This window comes from Dromiciops gliroides, chromosome 1 (genome assembly GCF_019393635.1).
Source record: "Dromiciops gliroides isolate mDroGli1 chromosome 1, mDroGli1.pri, whole genome shotgun sequence".
Lineage (NCBI taxonomy): Eukaryota > Metazoa > Chordata > Mammalia > Microbiotheria > Microbiotheriidae > Dromiciops > Dromiciops gliroides.
The window spans coordinates 737,584,672-737,604,448 of NC_057861.1; the positions used below are offsets into that span (position 1 = coordinate 737,584,672).

At 42.3% G+C, this 19,777-nt stretch overlaps 1 protein-coding gene across 2 annotated transcripts in view; it reads right to left on the reverse strand.

The window, feature by feature from the left end:
- Positions 1-19,777, reverse strand: part of PTPRG (protein tyrosine phosphatase receptor type G) — an 848,612-nt gene that overhangs the window by 101,639 nt on the left and 727,196 nt on the right. For both annotated transcript variants that reach the window (XM_044004271.1, XM_044004263.1), the window contains exon 13: positions 14,482-14,611. In XM_044004271.1, the coding sequence (XP_043860206.1) occupies positions 14,482-14,611 (130 nt within the window). The remainder of the gene's footprint in view (positions 1-14,481; positions 14,612-19,777) is intronic.

Here is a 19,777-nt window from a genome sequence, read left to right on the forward strand (position 1 = left end):
ATGCATCTTTCTCATGTCCCAAATGCCACCTCATGAGGGTAGAACATTGGGAAATGAATCATACGGAGAGAACAGGAATTTACAGATAGGGAAACTGAGGCACCAAGCCATTAAGTGGTTTGTTCAAGGTCATGTGGCTAGTAAACGTCTGAGGAAGGATTAGAACCCAGATCTAATCCCTTCATTTTACAGATCACAGGAACATCCACCAAGAGTTTGGAAGGGGCAACTCCCTCACTTTATATATGAGGAAATGGAAGCACAGAGAGGTTAACTAATTTGCCCAGCAACACACAGCTGGTAATTGTCTGAAGTGGGATTTGAACTTGGGTCTTCTTGAGTATAAGTCCAATAGCCTATTCACTATTCTATGTTGCCTTTGTCACATGCTTCCCATAATGAGCTTTAGCATCCAGGGTCCAAAAAACAAGCCCCCTCAGCAGGGTCAGGGGAGGCAGATCAGGCTCCCTGTCCCAGAATCAGAAGAGGACCTATCATTTTGGTTATTGTTCAGTTGTCTTAGCTGTGTCTGACTCTCAACGACCCCCACTTTTGAAGTTTTTCTTGGCAGAGATACTGGAGTGGTTTGCCATGTCCTTCTCCAGCTCATTTTACAGATGAGGAAACTGAGGCAAACGGGATTAAGTGACCTGTCCACAGTCACACAGCTAGTAAGTGTCTGAGGCCACATTTGAATTCAGGAAGATGAGTTCAAATGAGGACCCACCTCACTGCAGTTCTGGGAAAGCAAAGGGTAAAAAAAAAATGTTTCCTGGAAAGAATCCTTAGGCAAGCTGGTACTGCAGCCACTGAGGATGCAAAGAGGTAACTCAGTTGCTATCCTGGAGAGGGAAGAATGTTTCTTGTTTGCTTTGGGGCTCCCCGGCTGAAGCTCTCACCCTGCGATGGAGAATGAACTAAGTCAACACAATTTTATTCCCTGCCCGATGTGCACAATAACTTAGCTGGCTTCGACTGACAGCATCCTGAGGTCTTTGCCAGAATAATCTGGCAGGGCTGGGGAACCAGTGGCTCTTATCTGAGCCCCAAGTCAGCTCATGATCCACTCTGAACCTGTGTGAAAGTGACAGAGGAAACAGCTGAGTTATCTTTCCCAAGTCTTACTTTGGCCTGCGCTACACACATGTTCTGAGCCAAAGGAAATGCTGCTTGCCATCCATCCACATGACACCACGCCGAGGTGGGAAGGAGAAAGAGAGGCATGGTCCCAGTCTCTGAGGCTGTGAAAAGGACAGTGAGGCTACCAGCTCAGACGTGGGTGAGTTAGTAAGCCTCCCAGTGAACTCACTCCCGATTGGAAACAGGACTACTTACAAGAAAAATCAATACATCTTTTTTTTCTAGTTCTGCATTATTTGAAATGTCAAGTGCTCACTTATCTCTTAGGCCCAGTATTTGGGGTGATCCTGGGTAAATCACTTCACACCCCCCCCAATCGAATGACATAATATTTTTAAGGCAGTTCGGTGGTGCAGTGGTTAGAGCACTGGGTTTGGAGTCAGGGACACCTGAGTTAAAATTTGGGCTCAGAAACTTACTAGCTGTGTGACCCTGGGCAAGTCACTTGATCCTGTTTGCCTCAGTTTCTTTATCCATAAAATGAGCTGGAGAGGGAAATGGTAAACCACTCTAGCATCTTTACCAAGAAAACCCCAAGCAGGGTCACAAAGAGTCAGATGTGACTGAAAATGATCAAAATAACTGAACAACATTTATAAAGCACTTAGCACAGTGCTTGGCACATAGTAGGAGCTATAGAAATGCGTATTCTCTTCCCCTCATCCTATGTTTCTTCTTGTGTAAACGGAAAGAATTCAGAGAAAGTCTGGTCCCACTTTCCACCAACAGTGGAAAGGCTGCTGAGGCTGGAGTTCAAAGATCTGAGTTCTCATCTAGACTCTGCTGGGTACAACCTAGCTGACCTTGGAAAAACTCTGTTTAGCCCTCAGTTTACTTGCCTCTAAAATGAATGGGGTTGGACTTGACAGTCTCAAGTCTAGGTCTGTGATTCTATGATAAGATGATCCCCTGAAGGCCCTCCCAGCGTTAACATTCCTGGAGTCGATGATGAGAATTTTTTGATCTGGACCTGGGATTACACTAAAGTAGGGAGCTCCTAAAGGAGAAATACCCTTTGCCGATGCCAATAGGCAACTCCAAGTCCCAGAGGACTGTCTGGGGCAAGGAGAGGGTCAATGATTTACCCAGGCTCTCTCAGTCAGTAGATGTCAGAGGTGACACTTGAAGCTATCTTCCTGACTCTGAAGCCATGGGTATATCAACAAGGCATGCAGAAGGCATTCTGGCCGCACTAGACTAGACTTCTTTGAAATCTCTCTTCCACTATTTACCTCAAAGTATACAAACACCAAAAAGCTTTTGCCGATCTCCAGCTGTCTGAAGGGAATGAGCTGAATTGCTTTAGGTTTTTTGAAATGTCATCGTCTCAGTGTTCTAGAAATTTAATGAAAACTGACATCGAACATCTCTGATTAGCCTTTGGGGGTGAATTCTACCTAACCGTGGTATCTAAAAGGTGGATTCAGTTAAAATTTCTCTGTCATCCAGATAATATGATTTTTTTTTAAGTGAGGAAACTCTCAATGAAGATGCTTCCTCCATGGATGAAGGCTGCCAACTCATATGGAACTTAGCTGTCTGGGACTCATAGCTTAAGTGACTTTCCCAGGGTTACGTGGCTAATATGTCTCAGAGGCAGAATATGAATCTAGATCTTCCTTACTCTGAGGCCACCTCTCTATCCATTAGGCCACACTGCCTCTTATGTCAACCTACTTGGACAAAATTAGTGGTGAGCTATTGATTACATTTTAAAATTTTTGTCTGTGTATGTTACTTCATTGGTTTATGAAACTACTAGCGAGAAAACTCTCTTTCCCAATGTGGATGGACACATGCTATGCAACTTAAGAATCTTAAAGAAGAAAATGTTCTGGGGGGTGCTAACTGAGGGATTAAGTGACTTATCCAGATCACAAAGCCAACATGTCTCAGCACCAGGACTTGAACCCAGGTCTTCCTGGTTCCAGACCTCACTTCTCATGTTCTGGGGTTTGTAATATAGTCATCAAGTGATGGACTTATCCACATTTCCTTAATCTATTTTTTTTTTTTAGTGAGGCAATTGGGGTTAAGTGACTTGCCCAAGGTCACACAGCTAGTTAAGTGTTAAGTGTCTAAGGCCGGATTTAAACTCAGGTACTCCTGACTCCAGGGCCGGTGCTTTATCCACTGCACCACCTAGCTGAGCCCCCTTAATCTATTCTTTCCCCACATTAGAACACCAATTGTGTCTGTGCCTTCTGGGCTATGACTCTGCCTCTTGCCAGTTACTGTTCTAATAAAATTGAGTCCACTCAATATGAGCTCCCTCTTATCTCTTTCTTTTTCTCTCAAACACTTTTACATCATTCCCTACCCTTTCCTTTTTTCCCTCAGTCTCTGATAAAGAGGTAGTCATTCTCCTCAAGGCCAAGCCTTCTACATGTGCAACTGATTTTATACTCATTTTTTCTAGTATAATGAAATCTCAGGCTTCCCTATCTCTAATTTTCAACCTCTCTTTGTCTATTGATTTTCCCTTTTTACTACCTACAAAAATGCCTGTCTCCCTCACCCTTAAAAACAAGAACAAAAAAACCCCAACAAATCACCACCAAAACCAAAACTTCACTAGATTCCGACATTCCCTCAAGCTATCATCTTGTACCTGTCTTTTTTTTTTTTTAAGTGAGGCAATTGGGGTTAAGTGACTTGCCCAGGGTCACACAGCTAGTAAATGTTAAGTGTCTGAGGCCGGATTTGAACTCAGGTACTCCTGACTCCAGGGTCAGTGCTCTATCCACTGCACCACCTAGCTGCCCCATCTTGTACCTGTCTTTCACTCTTCAGCAAAATTCTTTGCAATTGTTGTCTGTCCAGAGTCAAAAGGCATGTTAGTGTTTGCTGATGCAGAGGAGCAGGAGCCCTTCCTGGGTAAACACCAGAGCACAGACCAGGATTTATGACCACAGTTCTCCCCAGATCACACCGCTTTGGAAGCACTGGAAACTTGTAGACTCTCAGAACTAGCTCTGAAAACAGTGGTAGAAAAAAGCCCAAAGTTTGAGACAAAGCCTCCCCATACACAGGTGAGCAGGGTCCAACTTTAACTTAGAATTCAAAGTCAAGAAATAAGCAGGAAAAATGAGCAAACAACAATAACAACAACAAAACCCTTGACCACAAAAAGCAACTGAAATGGCAGGGAAGACCAAGACAAACTCAGAAGAAGACAACAATGTGAAAATAACTACAAACAAAGTCCCAAAGAAAAATGCTATTAGAACCCAAGGTCAACAGGAATTCCTGGAAGAATTAAAGGAAGAGATAAAAGTGGTAGAGGGAAAATTAGGAGAAAAAATGATGCAATAAAATTGTGAAAAGAGAATTACCAGTTTGATAAAAGAGGCACAAGAATATTTAAGAAAACACCTTAAAAACAGAATTGGCTTGATGGGGAAAGAACACAAAAAATTCACTGAAGAAAAGAATACCTTAAAAAGCAAAATAGACCAAAAGGAAATGTAGGTACAAAAATTAACTGAAGAAAAGAACTTTTTAAAAATCCAAAAAGACCAAATGGAAAATGAGGTACAAAAACTCACCGAAGAAAATAATTGCTTAAAAATTAGAATTGGGAAAGTGGAAGATAATGACTCCATGAGATATCAAGACAATACAACAAAGTCAAAAGAATCAAAAGGTAGAAGAAAATATGAAATATCTCATTGGAAAAACAACTGACCTGGAAAACAAATTGAGGAGACATAATTTAAGAATTATTGGGATACCTGAAAGCCATGATTAAACAAAGAGCCTTGATGTCGTATATCAAGAAATCATCAAGGAAAACTGCCCCAATAAGAACTTAAAATAAAAAAGGAAAGAATCCATTGATCACTTCCTGAAAGAGATTCCAAAAAGAAAACTCAGGAATATTATAGCTAGATTTCAGAGCTGCCAGGTCAAATAGAAAATACTTCAAGCAGCCATAAAGAATCAAATAAAATATCATGGAGCCACAGTCAGGATCACACAAGATTTAGCAGCTTCCACATTAAAGAAGCAGAGGACTTAGAATATAATACCTCAAAAGGCAAAGGAGCTAGGATTACAACCAAGAATAACCTACCCAGTAAAACTCAGTATATTCCTTTATGGGGAAAAAAATGGACACTTAAGGAAAGAGAGGACTTTCAAGCATTCCTGATGAAAAAATCAGAAGCTGGATAGAAAATTTGATATTCAAACAGAACTTAAGAGAAGCATTAAAAACAAAAGTTGAGAACTATCTTTACATGTAATGGAAAAAATAAAATACCTTATACATAAAAAAAAGAGAAGCATTAAAAGGTAAACACAAAAGAATAATCATAAGGGAATCAATTAAGTTAAACTATTTACATTTCTATACGGGATGATGATACATGCAACTCTGAAGAACTTTAACATTAGCAGGTCAGTTAGAAGAAGTCTACAAAGACAAAGGGCATGGGTGTGAGTTGATTATTTTGAGATGATCTCTTAAAAATAGAGGGGTGAGAGGAGCAGCTAGGTGGCATAGAGGATAGAGCACCGGCCCTGGATTCAGGAGGACCTGAGTTCAAATCTGACCTCAGACACTTAACAATTTTTAGCTGTGTGACCCTAGGCAAGTCACTTAACCCCAATTACCTGACCAAAAAAAAATAGAGGGATGAGAAAGAGATGTACTGAGAGAAGAGGGAAGAGAGAGATGAAATGAGAAAATGTTTCTCACATAAAAGAGATGTGCAAGGAAGAATTTTAATGGGGGAAATTGGGGTTGGGGTGGTGGGAAAAGCTTGAACTTCATTGTCATAGGAATTGGTTCAAAGAAGGAAGAATACACACACATACAGACACACACACAGGTTGAGTATTGAAATATCTCTTACCCAATAGGGAAATAAGAAGAAAAGAAGATAAGAGATATTTTGGGGGAGGGTGTGGAATGATAAAAGAAAAGAGCAGGTATGGGGAGGCAGTGCTCAGAAGCAAAACAGACTTTTGAGGAGGGACAGGATAAAGGTGGAGAAAATGAGAGAGAAAGAGTGAGAGAGAGAGAGAGAGAGAGAGAGAGAGCGAGAGAGAGAGAGCGAGAGAGAGAAGAAAACAGGATAGAGAGAGTAGGCCTCCACCAGTCGCGGATGACCATGGATCAGCGCCTTGAAGAGCCACAGGCCACAGTGTGGCTGTGCAGTCCGATACGGGAGCTGCAGCTCCTGAGTGACTTATAACCAGTAACGGCCGCATCCCATGTTGTATCTACCCCATGAGGAGTAGCTGGAGTGTCCTCTCCAGGGCGCTGGCCTGGGTGGATCAATATGGAAAACAAGCTGTTGCCCATGCAGTAGGTTTTCTTTCTCCGTGACATTGGTGGATCCAAAGGAGAGGCAGAGCTAATACAGTTTGGCACCAGTGCCACCACAGGAGTTGCCAGAAGGATGTGATGTCCAATATCCAACTGCCTAAGGGACTACTCCGACTCCTGATTTTTCCTTGGGGTTAACTCCCGAAGCCTTTCCCATATATGGGTATGGCTGCAAGGCAGTAGAGGTTTAAAATCAGGGTTTCCTTCCCCTAGGTGGGTTGCCTGCCAAGGCTAATGAGCCCCACCTGGCCGAAGGATAGAGAGAAATAGTTAATAATCATAACTGTTAATATGAATGTGATGGGCTTACCCATAAAATGGAAGTGGACATCAGAATGGATTAGAAATTAGAATCTAACAATATGTTGTTTACAAAAGACACACTTAAATAGAAAGACACACACAGAATTAAAATAAAGGGCTAGAGCAGAACCTATTAAGCTTCAGCTGAAGTAAAAAAGACAGAAGTAGTAATCATGATTTCAGACAAAGCAAAAGAAAAAATAGATCTGCTTAAAAGAGATAATCAAGGATACTACACCTTGCTAAAAGGTACTATAGACAATGAAATAATATTTTAAAAATTAAGGGCAAATTTCTCTGATAAAGGTCTAATTTCACAAATATATAGGGAAATGAGTCAAATTTATAAATAATAATTAGAGCCAGTCCCCAACTGATAGATGGTTAGTGGATATGAACAGGCAGTTTTCAGCAGAAGAAATCAAAACCATACATATGAAAAAATGCCCTAAATTACTATTGATTATAAAATTAAAATTAAAACAACTCTGAAGTACTTTTTCGCACATCTCAGAAATGACAAATGCTGGAGGGGATGAGGGAAAATAGACACACTAATAAACTGTTGGAATTGTAAATTGGTTTGATCATTCTGGAGAACAATTTGAACTATGGCCAAAGGGGTATAAAACTGCATACCCTTTCACCTAGCAATACCACTACTAGGTTCTATATCTCCAAACAGATAAAAGGAAAGAGACCTGTATGTACAAAATATTTACAGTAGCTCTTTTTCTACAGGCAAAGAATTAGCAATTGAGGGGACACATCAATTGGGGAATGGCTGAAGAAGTTTTGGCATATGATTGTGATGGAGTACTATGTGCTATAAGGGGGTGGTTTTAGAAAAACATAGCAAAACCTATATGCACTGATGAAAAGGGAAGTGAGAAGAACATGGACATCATTGTACATAATAACAGCAATGTTGTAATGATTATGAACTGTGAAAAACTTGGCTACTCTGATCAATACAATGATTCAAGACAATTGCAAAGGACCCATGATTAAAAATGTTCCCCACCTCCAGAGAGAGAACTGATGAACTCTGAGTGAAATTGAAGTATAATTTTCTTGTTTTGTTTTTCCTGCTTTTTTGTGATATGGCTAATATGGAAATATGTTTTACATTATTTTACATGCATATTTCACTTTCCTTCTCAGTAGGCAGTAGAGAGGGAGAGAATTTAGAATTCAAAATTTAAAAAGAAAAGAATGCTAATAAATAAATATATAATTTTTATTTTATTTTATTTTTTAATGAGGCAATTGGGGTTAAGTGACTTGCCTAGGATCAAACAGCTAGTAAGTGTTAAGTGTCTGAGGCTGGATTTGAACTCAGATCCTCCTGACTCCAGGGCCAGTGCTCTATCCACTGCGCCACTTAGCAGCCATAATATATAAATTTTAAGAAAGAAGAAAATGTTGCTTGTACTCACTGTTTCTACTCCCTTCCCATCTCATTTTGAGATCCAGGTTTTTACCTTATCACTTAAGTGAAATTGCCCTCTCCTATCTTTTCAGCCTCAATGGCCATTACTACGTGTTCCCCTCCCTGGCATCTGAACAATCCTGACTGACTGGCTTTCTCTCTGTCCCTCATGTGCAGTGTTCCATTTCCCATCTTCATGGACTGGCTGGCCCCCATTCCACAATGTACTCTTGCCATACCTCCACCTCCCAGAGTCCCTCTTTGCTTTCGAAATGCAGATCAGTGATTGTCTTCTATCTAAGACCTTTCCTGATTCCCCCATCTCTTAGTACTCTCCCAACCTACCTTATACTGAAGAATTTTTTTTAAACTTTTTTTTTTTAAGTGAGGCAATTGGGGTTAAGTGACTTGCCCAGGGTCACACAGCCAGTAAGTGTTAAGTGTCTGAGGCTGGATTTGAACTCATGTACTCCTAACTCCAGGGCCAGTGCTCTATCCACTGTGCCACCTAGCTGCCCCAGTACTGAAGAATTTTGCATCTGTTTTCTTTATCTGTCATTTATCTCACTTGATCCTCACGAAAGTACTGTGAGGCAGCCCCCATTATTCTCCCCATTTTACAAATGAGGTAAGTGAGGCACAAAGAGGTCTTCTGAGGATAACATGGCTCATTTCTTTAAACAAACCTACCCTATTTTTTTAAACTGAAGCTAAAAACATGTTCCTTTCTGCAAGTCATTTGCAAGCAAACTCAAGTTCAAAGTAATTGGGGCTTTAATCTACCAGCAATATAAAACTATTATTCCAGGGAGGGCCACATTGTCAGGCCAATTATGTTTATGCTATAGGGCCTTCTTACAGTAAGGCAGTGAAGGTTCTAGAAGGGACACCCTTTCCTCTTCATTGCCCTCAGTCCATAAGACAAAACCTTTAAGAAACCTAAGAGCCCTTCATAAAAGTAACTTCAGCCCCAAAGGTCTATTTTTCTTTCTGTTTTGTGAGAGCCTTCCCAATGTGACATTAATCATAGTGAGCTGAAGGAAGGGAACACTGATCAAAAAACTGGCACAGGAGGTTGGCTCAGTCTCCAATTTGAATACCAAGAGAGCTCCTTGACTCAACACAAGTGCTTTTGCCACTAGGTTACTATGCTATAATAGTATCTTTATTTTGATCTTAAAAACCTCCTGAAGGTAAGTCAGAATGGAAAAAAAAATTTTTTTTTTAAATCTATGGGTACTTTTTAGGATATTTACCTTTTTTTTTTTTTTTTGCGGGGCAATGAGAGTTAAGTGACTTGCCCAGGGTCACACAGCTAGTAAGGGTCAAGTTTCTGAGGCCATATTTGAACCCAAGTCCTCTTGAATCCAGGGCCAGTACTTTATCTACTGTGCCACCTAGCTGCCCCCAACATTTACTTTTGCATTGGAAGTAAAGACTTTCTATCTTTCCTTATTCTGAATCCATACCATTCTCCATCCCCCAGCCTCCAACAAGTCCCTTTATGAAACTCAGAAGCTTCCTTTGGCTTCCTGGCTCCAATAGTTAAAGCCTCAGGAATTGAGCCTCCTGACCCCAGAAGGGAGACTGTGATATTGTCATCATGTTAGCCAGAGTGGTTAATGCCCAGAAGCTCAGACTCTCTTATTCTTCCTCAGGACCTCTTAAACTTCATTAGCCTTTCTGTGCACAAGGACAGAGCTTATATCCATCCTGACATTCTGGTTCATTCTAGCAGGTGACAGAAGATAGGGATAGCTCAAATGGAAACAATACCTTTTTTTTCCCTCTTGGCTTCCCCAGGAGTGTGCGTGACCAATGCCACTGTCAAGTTTTTCTCTGGTAGGTAGAGCAACTGCTGTATCTGGGCTTGTAACATGGGCTGCTCTCCCTTTTACAAGAGGAGGGAAAGGAGATTGAGGATGAAGACAAAGACAAAGAAGACGAAGACGAAGACGAAGACGAAGAAGACGAAGACGAAGAAGACGAAGAAGAAGAAGACGAAGAAGAAGAAGAAGAAGAAGAAGAAGAAGAAGAAGAAGAAGACGAAGAAGAAGACGAAGACGAAGACGAAGACGAAGAAGAAGAAGAAGAAGAAGAAGAAGAAGAAGAAGAAGACGAAGACGAAGACGAAGACGAAGACGAAGACGAAGAAGAAGAAGAAGAAGAAGAAGAAGAAGAAGAAGAAGAAGAAGAAGAAGAAGAAGAAAGGAGGAGGAGGATGATAGATCTAAAGAGGCAGGAGGTCAGGCTCTGATATGTGAGGAGGCAAAAGCATTAAAGGAAGAATGGACTCAATGGAGAAAGAACCCAAGAATCTGGAATGAAGTAATGGATATGAAGCTGTTCTTATAGAGGGGCAAGCTAGACACTGTGGATCAGGGGTACTTAACTCTTTTGTGTGTCTTGGTAGTCTGGTTTTGTCTAGAGACTACTTCTGAGAATACTGAGAATAATGCATAAAATAAAGTGCATTGTAATATGTGCATTATCTATCTATCTATCTTTCTGTCTGTATTTCCTTCCATCCATCCATCCATATCCTATCTAGATAGATGCCCCCCCGCCTTGTCCTCCACTGCTGCTCTAGGGGAAGAGGAGTTACCTTCACTTGAAAGAAAGATAATGTGGGTCCACAGATTTTGTCCAGAGAGATATCATCTGGAAAAGGTCAGAGAAAGAAGCACTGAGCAGTGGCAAGTGGTAACTCCCCGCTGAAGGAGATGGTTCAATGACTAGCCTTCCAAAGTAGTCATTAGTGGTTAGACGTCAGCTTGAAAAGGTCCCCAGCAGGCAGAGTGCTCCAAGGATCTGTGCTGTCTAACGTTTTTGTCAATAACTTGAACAAAGGCATGGATCATAAGCACACTAAATTTGAGGATGACGTAAAGCTGAGCAGGGTGGCTAACATGTTGGCTGACAAAGTCAGGATCTAAAATGATCTTGACAGGAACTTGGGCTGAAGACGAAAGTTAATTGGAATAAATACAAAAATCTTACACCTGAGTTAAGAAAACTGACTTCATGGGAAAGTCCTGCATTGTACTGGTTCTGGAGTCAAAATATCTGGGTACGAATCCTTCCTCTATCTACTAGACCTTGGGAATATCACATAATCTTCCTCATCCTCAATTCCCTCATCTATTAATGAAGGGGGTGGAACTAAATGGCCTTTGATGTTCCTTCTTTGTCTAGATCTCTGATCCTAGAATTTTTCAAGCTCTAGACCAAAGCTTCTTAAACTGTGGGTTGTGATCGCATATAGGGCCATGTAACTGAATGTGGGGGTTGAGAAAAATTTGGCAATAGTAAAAGGTTGTGTATCACATAAAAATTTCTTGGGCAAAAAGGGGTTACAAGTGGAAAAAGTTTAAGAAGCCCCATTCTAGATCTCTGAACCTATGCCCTTCATTCAGCAACAGTTTATCTGAAGATGATCTGGAGGTTGCAGTGGGCTGCAAGTTCAATATAAATTCAATATATTATGGCAGACCCAAAGCTTGATGAAGAGAAGCATGGTGTCCAGGACTAGGGACTGGTTAGTCTTGCCATACTCTTCTGTTAATGACACCATATCTAAAGTACTGTAGTACATTTTGGGCACGATGTTTTAGGAAGAATACTAATAAGGTGGACAATGTCTAGAGGAAGGCAACTAAGAAAAGGAACAGCCTCAATATACTGCTAGATGATGATGAGTTGAAGGAACCATGCATGTTTATCCCAAGAGAAGACTTAAGGGGGCATGGGAGATAATAGCCATCTTCAAGTATTCTGAGGGCTGTATTATAGAAAAGGACTCAGACAATCTCTGCTTAGTCTCAGATGGCAGAACTAAGAGAATGAACAGAAGATGGAAGGAGGCAGATTTAGGACTGGCCACCAATCACTTTTCTCCCCTAGATTACAAATAACTGAGTTACATAAAGTCAGATTCAATTATTATTGTAACCTAGGTGGTGCAGGGGATAAAACATTGGGCCTGGAGTCAGGAAGACTCATCTTCTTGAATTCAAATCCAGCCTCAGACACTTATTAGCTGTGTGACCCTGGGAAAGCCATTTCACCATGTTTGCCTCAGTTTCCTCATCTGTAAAATGAGCTGGAGAAGGAAATAGGAAACCACTCCAGTGTCTTTGTCAAGAAAACCCCACATATGGATCACAAAGAGTCAGACACTACTAAAAATGACTGAACAACAACAATAACAAAGACTCAAAGATTAAGTCCTTGTTGAGGGTGCCAGACACAAATGATACAAAAGTCTAGTTTTCAAAACAATTCCATAGTGATGTTGATTATGAAACCACCGTATCTATGAGATGTGAACCAAAAGTTGTAAAACCATGATTTCTTCATCTTCATTTCAAGAAAAGAAAACCCTTTGACACTCCAAAGTCACTTTGGTGTCTGCGTTTCAATTTCAGGTAAGAATGTGCCAGGTGTGTCTTCTATTTGGGGCAGGTTTGTTCACAATTCATACACTCTCTCCAAGCATCCAAAAGATAGGAAGGCCAGCTCTGCCAGTGTATTGTCAAAACTGCCTTGTCAAAGGGCAAGAGGTATTGCTTCTTCACTTACCAATCCCCTGGGTTCCCAGTGTTCACATTCACCCCTGAACATTAATTTTAAAAATATGTGTTGGTCAGAAAAGAACTCCTGTCCCTACTGATCTTATTCTCAATCCAACCTTTTCTGACTCTGCTAATTCAAATCTACTTGTCTTACTCTGCTTGTTTTTTTTCTTCCATCCTCATTGTTCTGTTATTACTGTTACTAGTTTTATAAATAAGCTTGTGCCTAAAAAAATGAAGTTTAAAGAACTGGTTGCCTTAAATCCATCCTTTCAAAATGTGTTTTTATAATTGTGGCTCTTGGAACCTTTTCTCACTCTTGGACAGCTTTTAAATTCTTTCACTAAAGATCTATTTGTACCTGAGAAAAGGCAAAGTTATTTTAGCCACTCTCCTCACCCTCCCTTCAAAGAAAGTCTCAGGAGCAAAGTGTAAGCCCTTGGCAGAGTTGCTTTCGACCTCTGTGCCCTCACCTGCCTGACTCCTTTTAAGGGGCCAAGGATGAGGAAGCTACTCAAGGAGGCCTGGCCCTGCCTCCCCAACCCCTATGCTATCCATAGAAATGCTCTGCTGGCTGCTGTTTCTTTTTCTTTTTCTTTTTCTTTTTTTTTGTGGAACAGATCTAGGATTTCACTGGTCTGGATTCCTCCTGGTGAAGAAATTCCTCTATCACTGCAGATGGCCTGAAACTTAATCTTAATGAAGAACTTAGAGATCCAGTGACTTGCCCAAAGTCTCACAGACAATGTATCAGAGGTGAGTCCTGAACCCTGTTCTTTCTGACCCAGGAGCCAGCTCTTTACCCACTATGCCACAACAGCCTCTCATTCTTTCTCCTATTGCTAAGCATTTATATCACAAATTCTCTGGAATCATCAAGGCACAATCACACTTTTTATTAGCACGAAAGGCTCAGGTGAAACCTTCATATACTTATGAAGATTTGTATAATAGCTCAGCATGTAGGTCAGGGATTCTTAACTTTTTATGGGTGTCATGGATCCCCCTTGGCGGTCAGCCCGGGGACATCTATGGATCCTTTCTTACAATCATGTTTTTAAATAATTGAATGAAATGCTAAATTTCACTTAGAGGTTAAAGAAAATAACGATGCATTTTTCTCCCATCCAAGTTCACAGACTCCCTGAGACCTATCTAAGGGCTCCAGGTTAAGAACCCCTGTTCTAGGTGAAAGGCCTTTCCATAAGTACTTTTAAGAGCATCAGTGTGATGAGTTTGGAGATAACATGCAGTTATCCCAAACTACTTGTATTTAATACTGTGGGTTTTTTTTTTTATTTATACTTCTCATCTTTATATTTATCCTACATCTATTTGTGTGGGACCTTGTCTGCCCTGTGAGAATGTAACCTCTGTTTTATTCCTTGAACTTGTATCTCCACTGCCTGTTGAGTGACTGAGGCAGAAGTTGGGCCCCAGTTTAGTTTTCATCCCCCCTCCTTGGAGGACTAGATCCCCACCCCCCACCTCCGGCCCCAGACAGTTAATGCCAGAAACCCTCCGGCTATTCAGATAGGAACTTTCTGAAGGAAAAGAAAAAGAAAATCAGAGAAGTCTTCCCCACCCAGTGAAAGCCCTTGGCCTCCCACCCAGTCCTGCGCTGGCCAGCCAGTGCTTAGAAGCAAACTTTCCCCAACACTCCTGAGTGATTCTGAACATACGAGAAATGAACTCACCTCCAATAAACTAGCACAGCAATAAGAAGAATGAGGCACACGAAGGTCAGAGCGGACACCACGATCAAGGGGATAATCCAGTCCATCCTCCCAGGAGAAGCTCGGGTCACCATGCTAGAGGTGTTTTTGTCTGCAGCAAACAGAAATCGGTCGAGTTACAAACCAGGGGGGTGAGGTGAAGGAGAGAGAATGGGGGAGGGGGGCAGAGAGAGAGAAGCAAAGGGGGGAGAGGACAGAGAGAGAGAGAGAGAGAGAGGAGAAGAGAGAGGAGAGAGAAAAAGAGAGAGACAGAAAGAATAAGGAGAAAGAAATGATGATGAGGAGAAAGAGATATAGGCAGAGGAGAAAGGGGAGAGAGGGGAGAGAGGAAGAGAGAAAAAGAGAGGGAGAATGAGAGAGGAGGGAGAAAAGGGAGAGAGAGAAAAAGGGAGGTAGAAGAGAGAAGAATAGAAAGAGAGGGAAAAGAGAAAAAGGAGAATGAAGGGGAGAGAGAAAGAGGAGAAAGAGGGAAGAATGAAGAGAAGAAAATGATAGAAAGGAAGGGGAAAGAGAAAAAAGGGAGGGAAGAGAAAGAGAGAACGGGAAAAATGAAGGGAAGAAGGAAAGAAAAGAAAGGGAAGAAAGAAAGAAAAGAAAGGGTAGGTAGGGAGAAAGATTAGAGGAAAGGGGAAAAAAGAAAGGGAGAGAGGGAGAGAGAGAGAAAACAAAAGCAGAGGGAGCAAGAAAGAGGGAGAAATGGAGAGAACAGAGAAGGGGTTAGCACAACACCAGTCACTGAGTTCTGCTCCACTTTTGTGAGGGGAGGGATCAAAGTGTCCCAATCCACACGCCCAGTGTGCTCCGTGCTGCCTGTCCTGGCCAGCCCAGGGATCGCACAAAGTGCAGTTGTCACCATTTCCTCCTTAGTCACAACCAAAACACTGCCTCTTACATAAGCTCTGCAAGCATCAACACCACAGGTTTAAGGCCAGGCAGACCAAATGCCATTTTTGTAAAAGAGGTTTGCAGACACCACACCTGACACCAAGCTTTGGTACCACAATGCTCATTAGACATATTTTATTTAACTGTACATATGTGTGTATAAGTAGAATTCCTTTGGGCACCTGCCTCTAGCTTGTTTGTACATAGTGTTTGCATGTTTTTCCCTAATTAGATTATGAGCCCCATGGAGGGGAAGGGCTGTCTTTTGCCTTTCTTCTGTATTCCATGCTTAGCACAGTGCCTTACACATAGTAGGTGCTTAATGAATATTTATTGATTGACTGCCTGAGAAAATGATGTGAGGTCTTGGATACCCAAAATGTAGGCTGTGCTCTGTATCTGAGGCAGAAGAACAAGGCTTAATATCCCTCCTGCAAAGAGTTGCTAGGGAAGGCTTAGTTCTCTCATGTTTGTTTTTCATAGACACAAACCAAGGACTCATTCTGAGCTGATGCGGCTCCCCGTCCTACATATCTTGACCACATGATCCAGTTAGCCCATGTCTACAAAACAGAGGCAGCTGCGAGTCTCCAGTTCTCAGTCCCAGCTACCTCATGTAGGTCTGTGTGCTCTCAGTGGGGCAGAATGTAATGGGGTGTGTGGAGGGGGGCCGAGGGGAGCCCAGAATCAAAGGGTAACTGTGCCTGGAGGTAGGAAGCTGTTCTGTTTTTGTTTTTGTTGAGAGCAGGGCTGCAGGCTGATGCACACTCAGTGAGGATTCTGTCAGCTTTCCCAAAACTAGGCCAACATTCAGCTTAGGGAGGCAGGGCCCATTAGGAGGCCGGCTGGAACAGGGACTAATCAGCTGGAGACGGCCAAACAAGTGAATGTGAGCTGAGCTGGGAATGGATGATCGTCAGTCAGTCCAGAGCTGACAGCTGACCCCATCTCAGATGGGGATCGACTCCCACATTACAAGGCAGGCTACGTGACTTGTCCCAGCTCACATTGGGTCCATAGGTTCAAGGACTGATGACTTCAGATACTACCTGGTTAGACCTACTCATTTAAGAGATGAGGAACCAGAGCCGGGGAGTTTAAGTTATTTGCCTAAATTGCTAAGCTTTGGAGGGGCAGGAGAATTTAATTCGGTTCCTCTGACTCCAATGCCTTTTTTTGTGTGTGTGTGGGGCAATGGGGGTTAAGTGACTTGCCCAGGGTCACACAGCTAGTAAGTGTCAAGTGTTTGAGGCCAGATTTGAACTCAGGTACTCCTGAATCCAGGGCTGGCACTTTATCTACTGCACCACCTAGCTGCCCCTCCAATGCCTTTTTAAATCTTTCCACTGTATGATAACATTGTGATAATTTTAAGTATGGTATCTTCCACATTAGAATGAAGGTTCCTTGTGAGGAGGGATGGTTTCATTCATGTTATTGTTGTTCATTCGTTTTTAGTCATGTCCAAATCTTTGTGACCCCATTTGGGGTTTTCTCAGCAACAGTACTAGAGTGGTTTGCTATTTCCTTCTCCAGCTCATCTTACCAATGAGGAATCTAAGGCAAATGGGTTGAAGTGACTTACCCAGGGTCACATAGCTAGTGTCTGAGGCCAGATTTGAACTTAGGTCTTCTAGACTGCAGGTCTGGAGCTCTATTATCTATCCACCCCATAGTTTCATTCATCATAGATAATAAATAACACTTATATGACTTTCTTTCTTGAAATAAAGCTCAAGTTATAAAGTGCTTTCATAAAGTCTCATGTCTTCCCTCCTGTAGCCCATGTGAGAAAAGTGGGTTTGAAATTCCTCCATTTTCTGGATGAGAAAGCCCTTCTTGGAGCCCAACAAGTGATGACTGGGTCTGGGGTGTGTTGGGGAAAAGGGGTAATCTAGGAAGACATTTATAGCTTCTCTTGTAAAAGAGAATAGAGGCTCAATTAAATACCCAGTTATGACTCATGTCCCTATTCATATGAACTCAGTGTCTTGGTCAGGGGGGCCTCTTTGGCAGTGGCAGATTTGAGTCACATTCTTTATGGTCTGTGATTAGTAACAAGGTGTAGAAGCCTAGGCTTCAGCCCCACTCTAAACTCTGAAAGAAGCCTGGGGGTATTCTAGTATCTCCTGACAACCTCCTTAAGCAGATCCCATCACCTCCTACATTACTTCGGACCAGGGGATGCCTTCTACTGTAGGGCCACAAGGAGCCAGGGATCTCAACTGGACTTGAGATCATTGTCCAGTAGGTGTTCCAGGGCAAGATTCCACAGATAGCCCACTGAGCAAAGGAAGTAAAGGCATGCAGCTGGAGGAATCATTACTGTTTCAGGGGACTATCTCTGTTTTCAAAGTGACACACTAGTAATATTATCTACCATATGTAGCGAGTAGCTATTCCTAACAGTCTATTCACCAAGAGAAAGTGCAGTCATAACAATAGCATATGTCACCTAACCAGAACGAAGATGAGATTTAGATGAAGTGACAGGACAGCTAAGAATTAGGAAATAAGTGAGAGAGAGAGAGAGAGAGAGGGAGGGAGGGAGGGGGGAAAGAGAGAGAGAGAGGAGTGGAGGGACGGAGGGAGGGATTGGGGGGAGAGAGAGAGCAAGAGAAAGAAAGAGATAGAGAGAGAGAGGGAGGGAGGGACGGAGGGAGGGATTGAGAGGGAGAGAGAGAGAGCAAGAGAAAGAAAGAGAGAGAGAGAGAGGGAGAAAGAGAGAGAGTGCAAGAGAAAGAGAGAGGGATGGAGGGAGGGACTGAGGGGGAGAGAGAGAGAGCAAGAGAAAGAGAGAGGGAGGGATGGAGGGGGGAGAGAGAGAGAGCAAGAAAAAGAGAGAGAAGGAGGGAGGGAGAGAGAGAGAGAGAGAGAGAGAGAGAGAGAGAGAGAGAGAGAGAGAGAGAGAGAGAGAGAGAGATGGAGGAAGGGAGGGAGGGATTGAGGGAGAGAGAGAGAGAGAGAGAGAGAGAGAGAGAGAGAGAGAGAGAGAGAGAGAGAGAGAGAGAGAGACTCTCCTGAGCAGGCAAAATAATTTTTGCCAAGTCCATACATTAGAGCTTCACTTTTACCCTCACTTACAGCCTGTTTACTCACATTTTATATACAACTTTAACAGACTTAATGACCTGATTTTCCCCACCCCCAAGCAGATAAGCAACAGAAAATAACAAACAGAGAAAGGGGGCAGGCACAGGGACAAGAGTGAGAAATGATAGCAAGAGAGATAGAAAAACAATACAGATACAGACTGAAATAGCAAAGCCCAGGGCCTGGGGACAGGGCAGACAACCCTCTATACTTCCTGCCTTTGGGGCCATCATAAATACTTACATCATAGGATCCTCACTAGTGTGAATATAGCCTAACCACAGTCTAACCATGTCCTTTGTTTTAATAAGGAAGGAAAACAGGTGTGTTGTAGATGTTTGTTTATCCAAACGGGTCATAAAAAGGCAGATAAAATAATCAATCATCAGCTGCTTTGATGACTGGAAAGCCAGAGTTTCTAGGATTCAGAACCGAAAGGGATCTACTTTGGAGACCATTGAGTGCAATCTCCTCATTTTAAATTATTCAAATGAATGAGTGCTATTGGTCTCTGCTGTACAGCAGCACCTGGGAGTAGGGTGAGGGGAGGGAAGCTGGACTTAGAATTTCCTTGACGTAGGCAACTCCCAGTGTGGAAATCTGTCTACAGTCACAGATCAGCAACTTGTCAGTAACTTAAAGAGTCTTAATGAGTTGTCTGGGGATTCTGAGAGGTCAAGGTCAAGTAGCTAGTACAAGTCAAGTGTCTGACCCAGCACTTGAACCCTGAACTTCCTAACTTGAAGGTTGTTCCTACTCTGTGACATACTACCTCTTTTTTTGTTTTTGTTTTTGTTTTTGTTTTTGCGGGGCAATGGGGGTTAAGTGACTTGCCCAGGGTCACACAGCTAGTAAGTGCTAAGTGTCAAGTGTCTGAGGCCGGATTTGAACTCAGGTACTCCTGAATCCAGGGCCGGTGCTTTATCCACTGTGCCATCTAGCTGCCCTGACATACTACCTCTTAAGAGGGGGCACAGTCAACATCATGTCTTTTTCTTCTAAATGGCCTTCTTTAGAATTCTTGATATTGATACCAAGCTTTTAGGTTTGGCACATTTTACTTGATCCACATGGCAGCTCAGCCACTCAGATGCCATAGGCATTACGATTCCCATTTTACAACTGGCATGCTCAAGATCACAAAGCTCATAATTGTCAATCAGGATTTAAACTCAGGTAGGTCAGGGGTAGCTAGGTGGCACAGTGGATAAAGCTCTAGATTCAGGAGGAATGAGTTCAAATCCAGCATCAGACACTTGACACTTATTAGCTGTGTGAC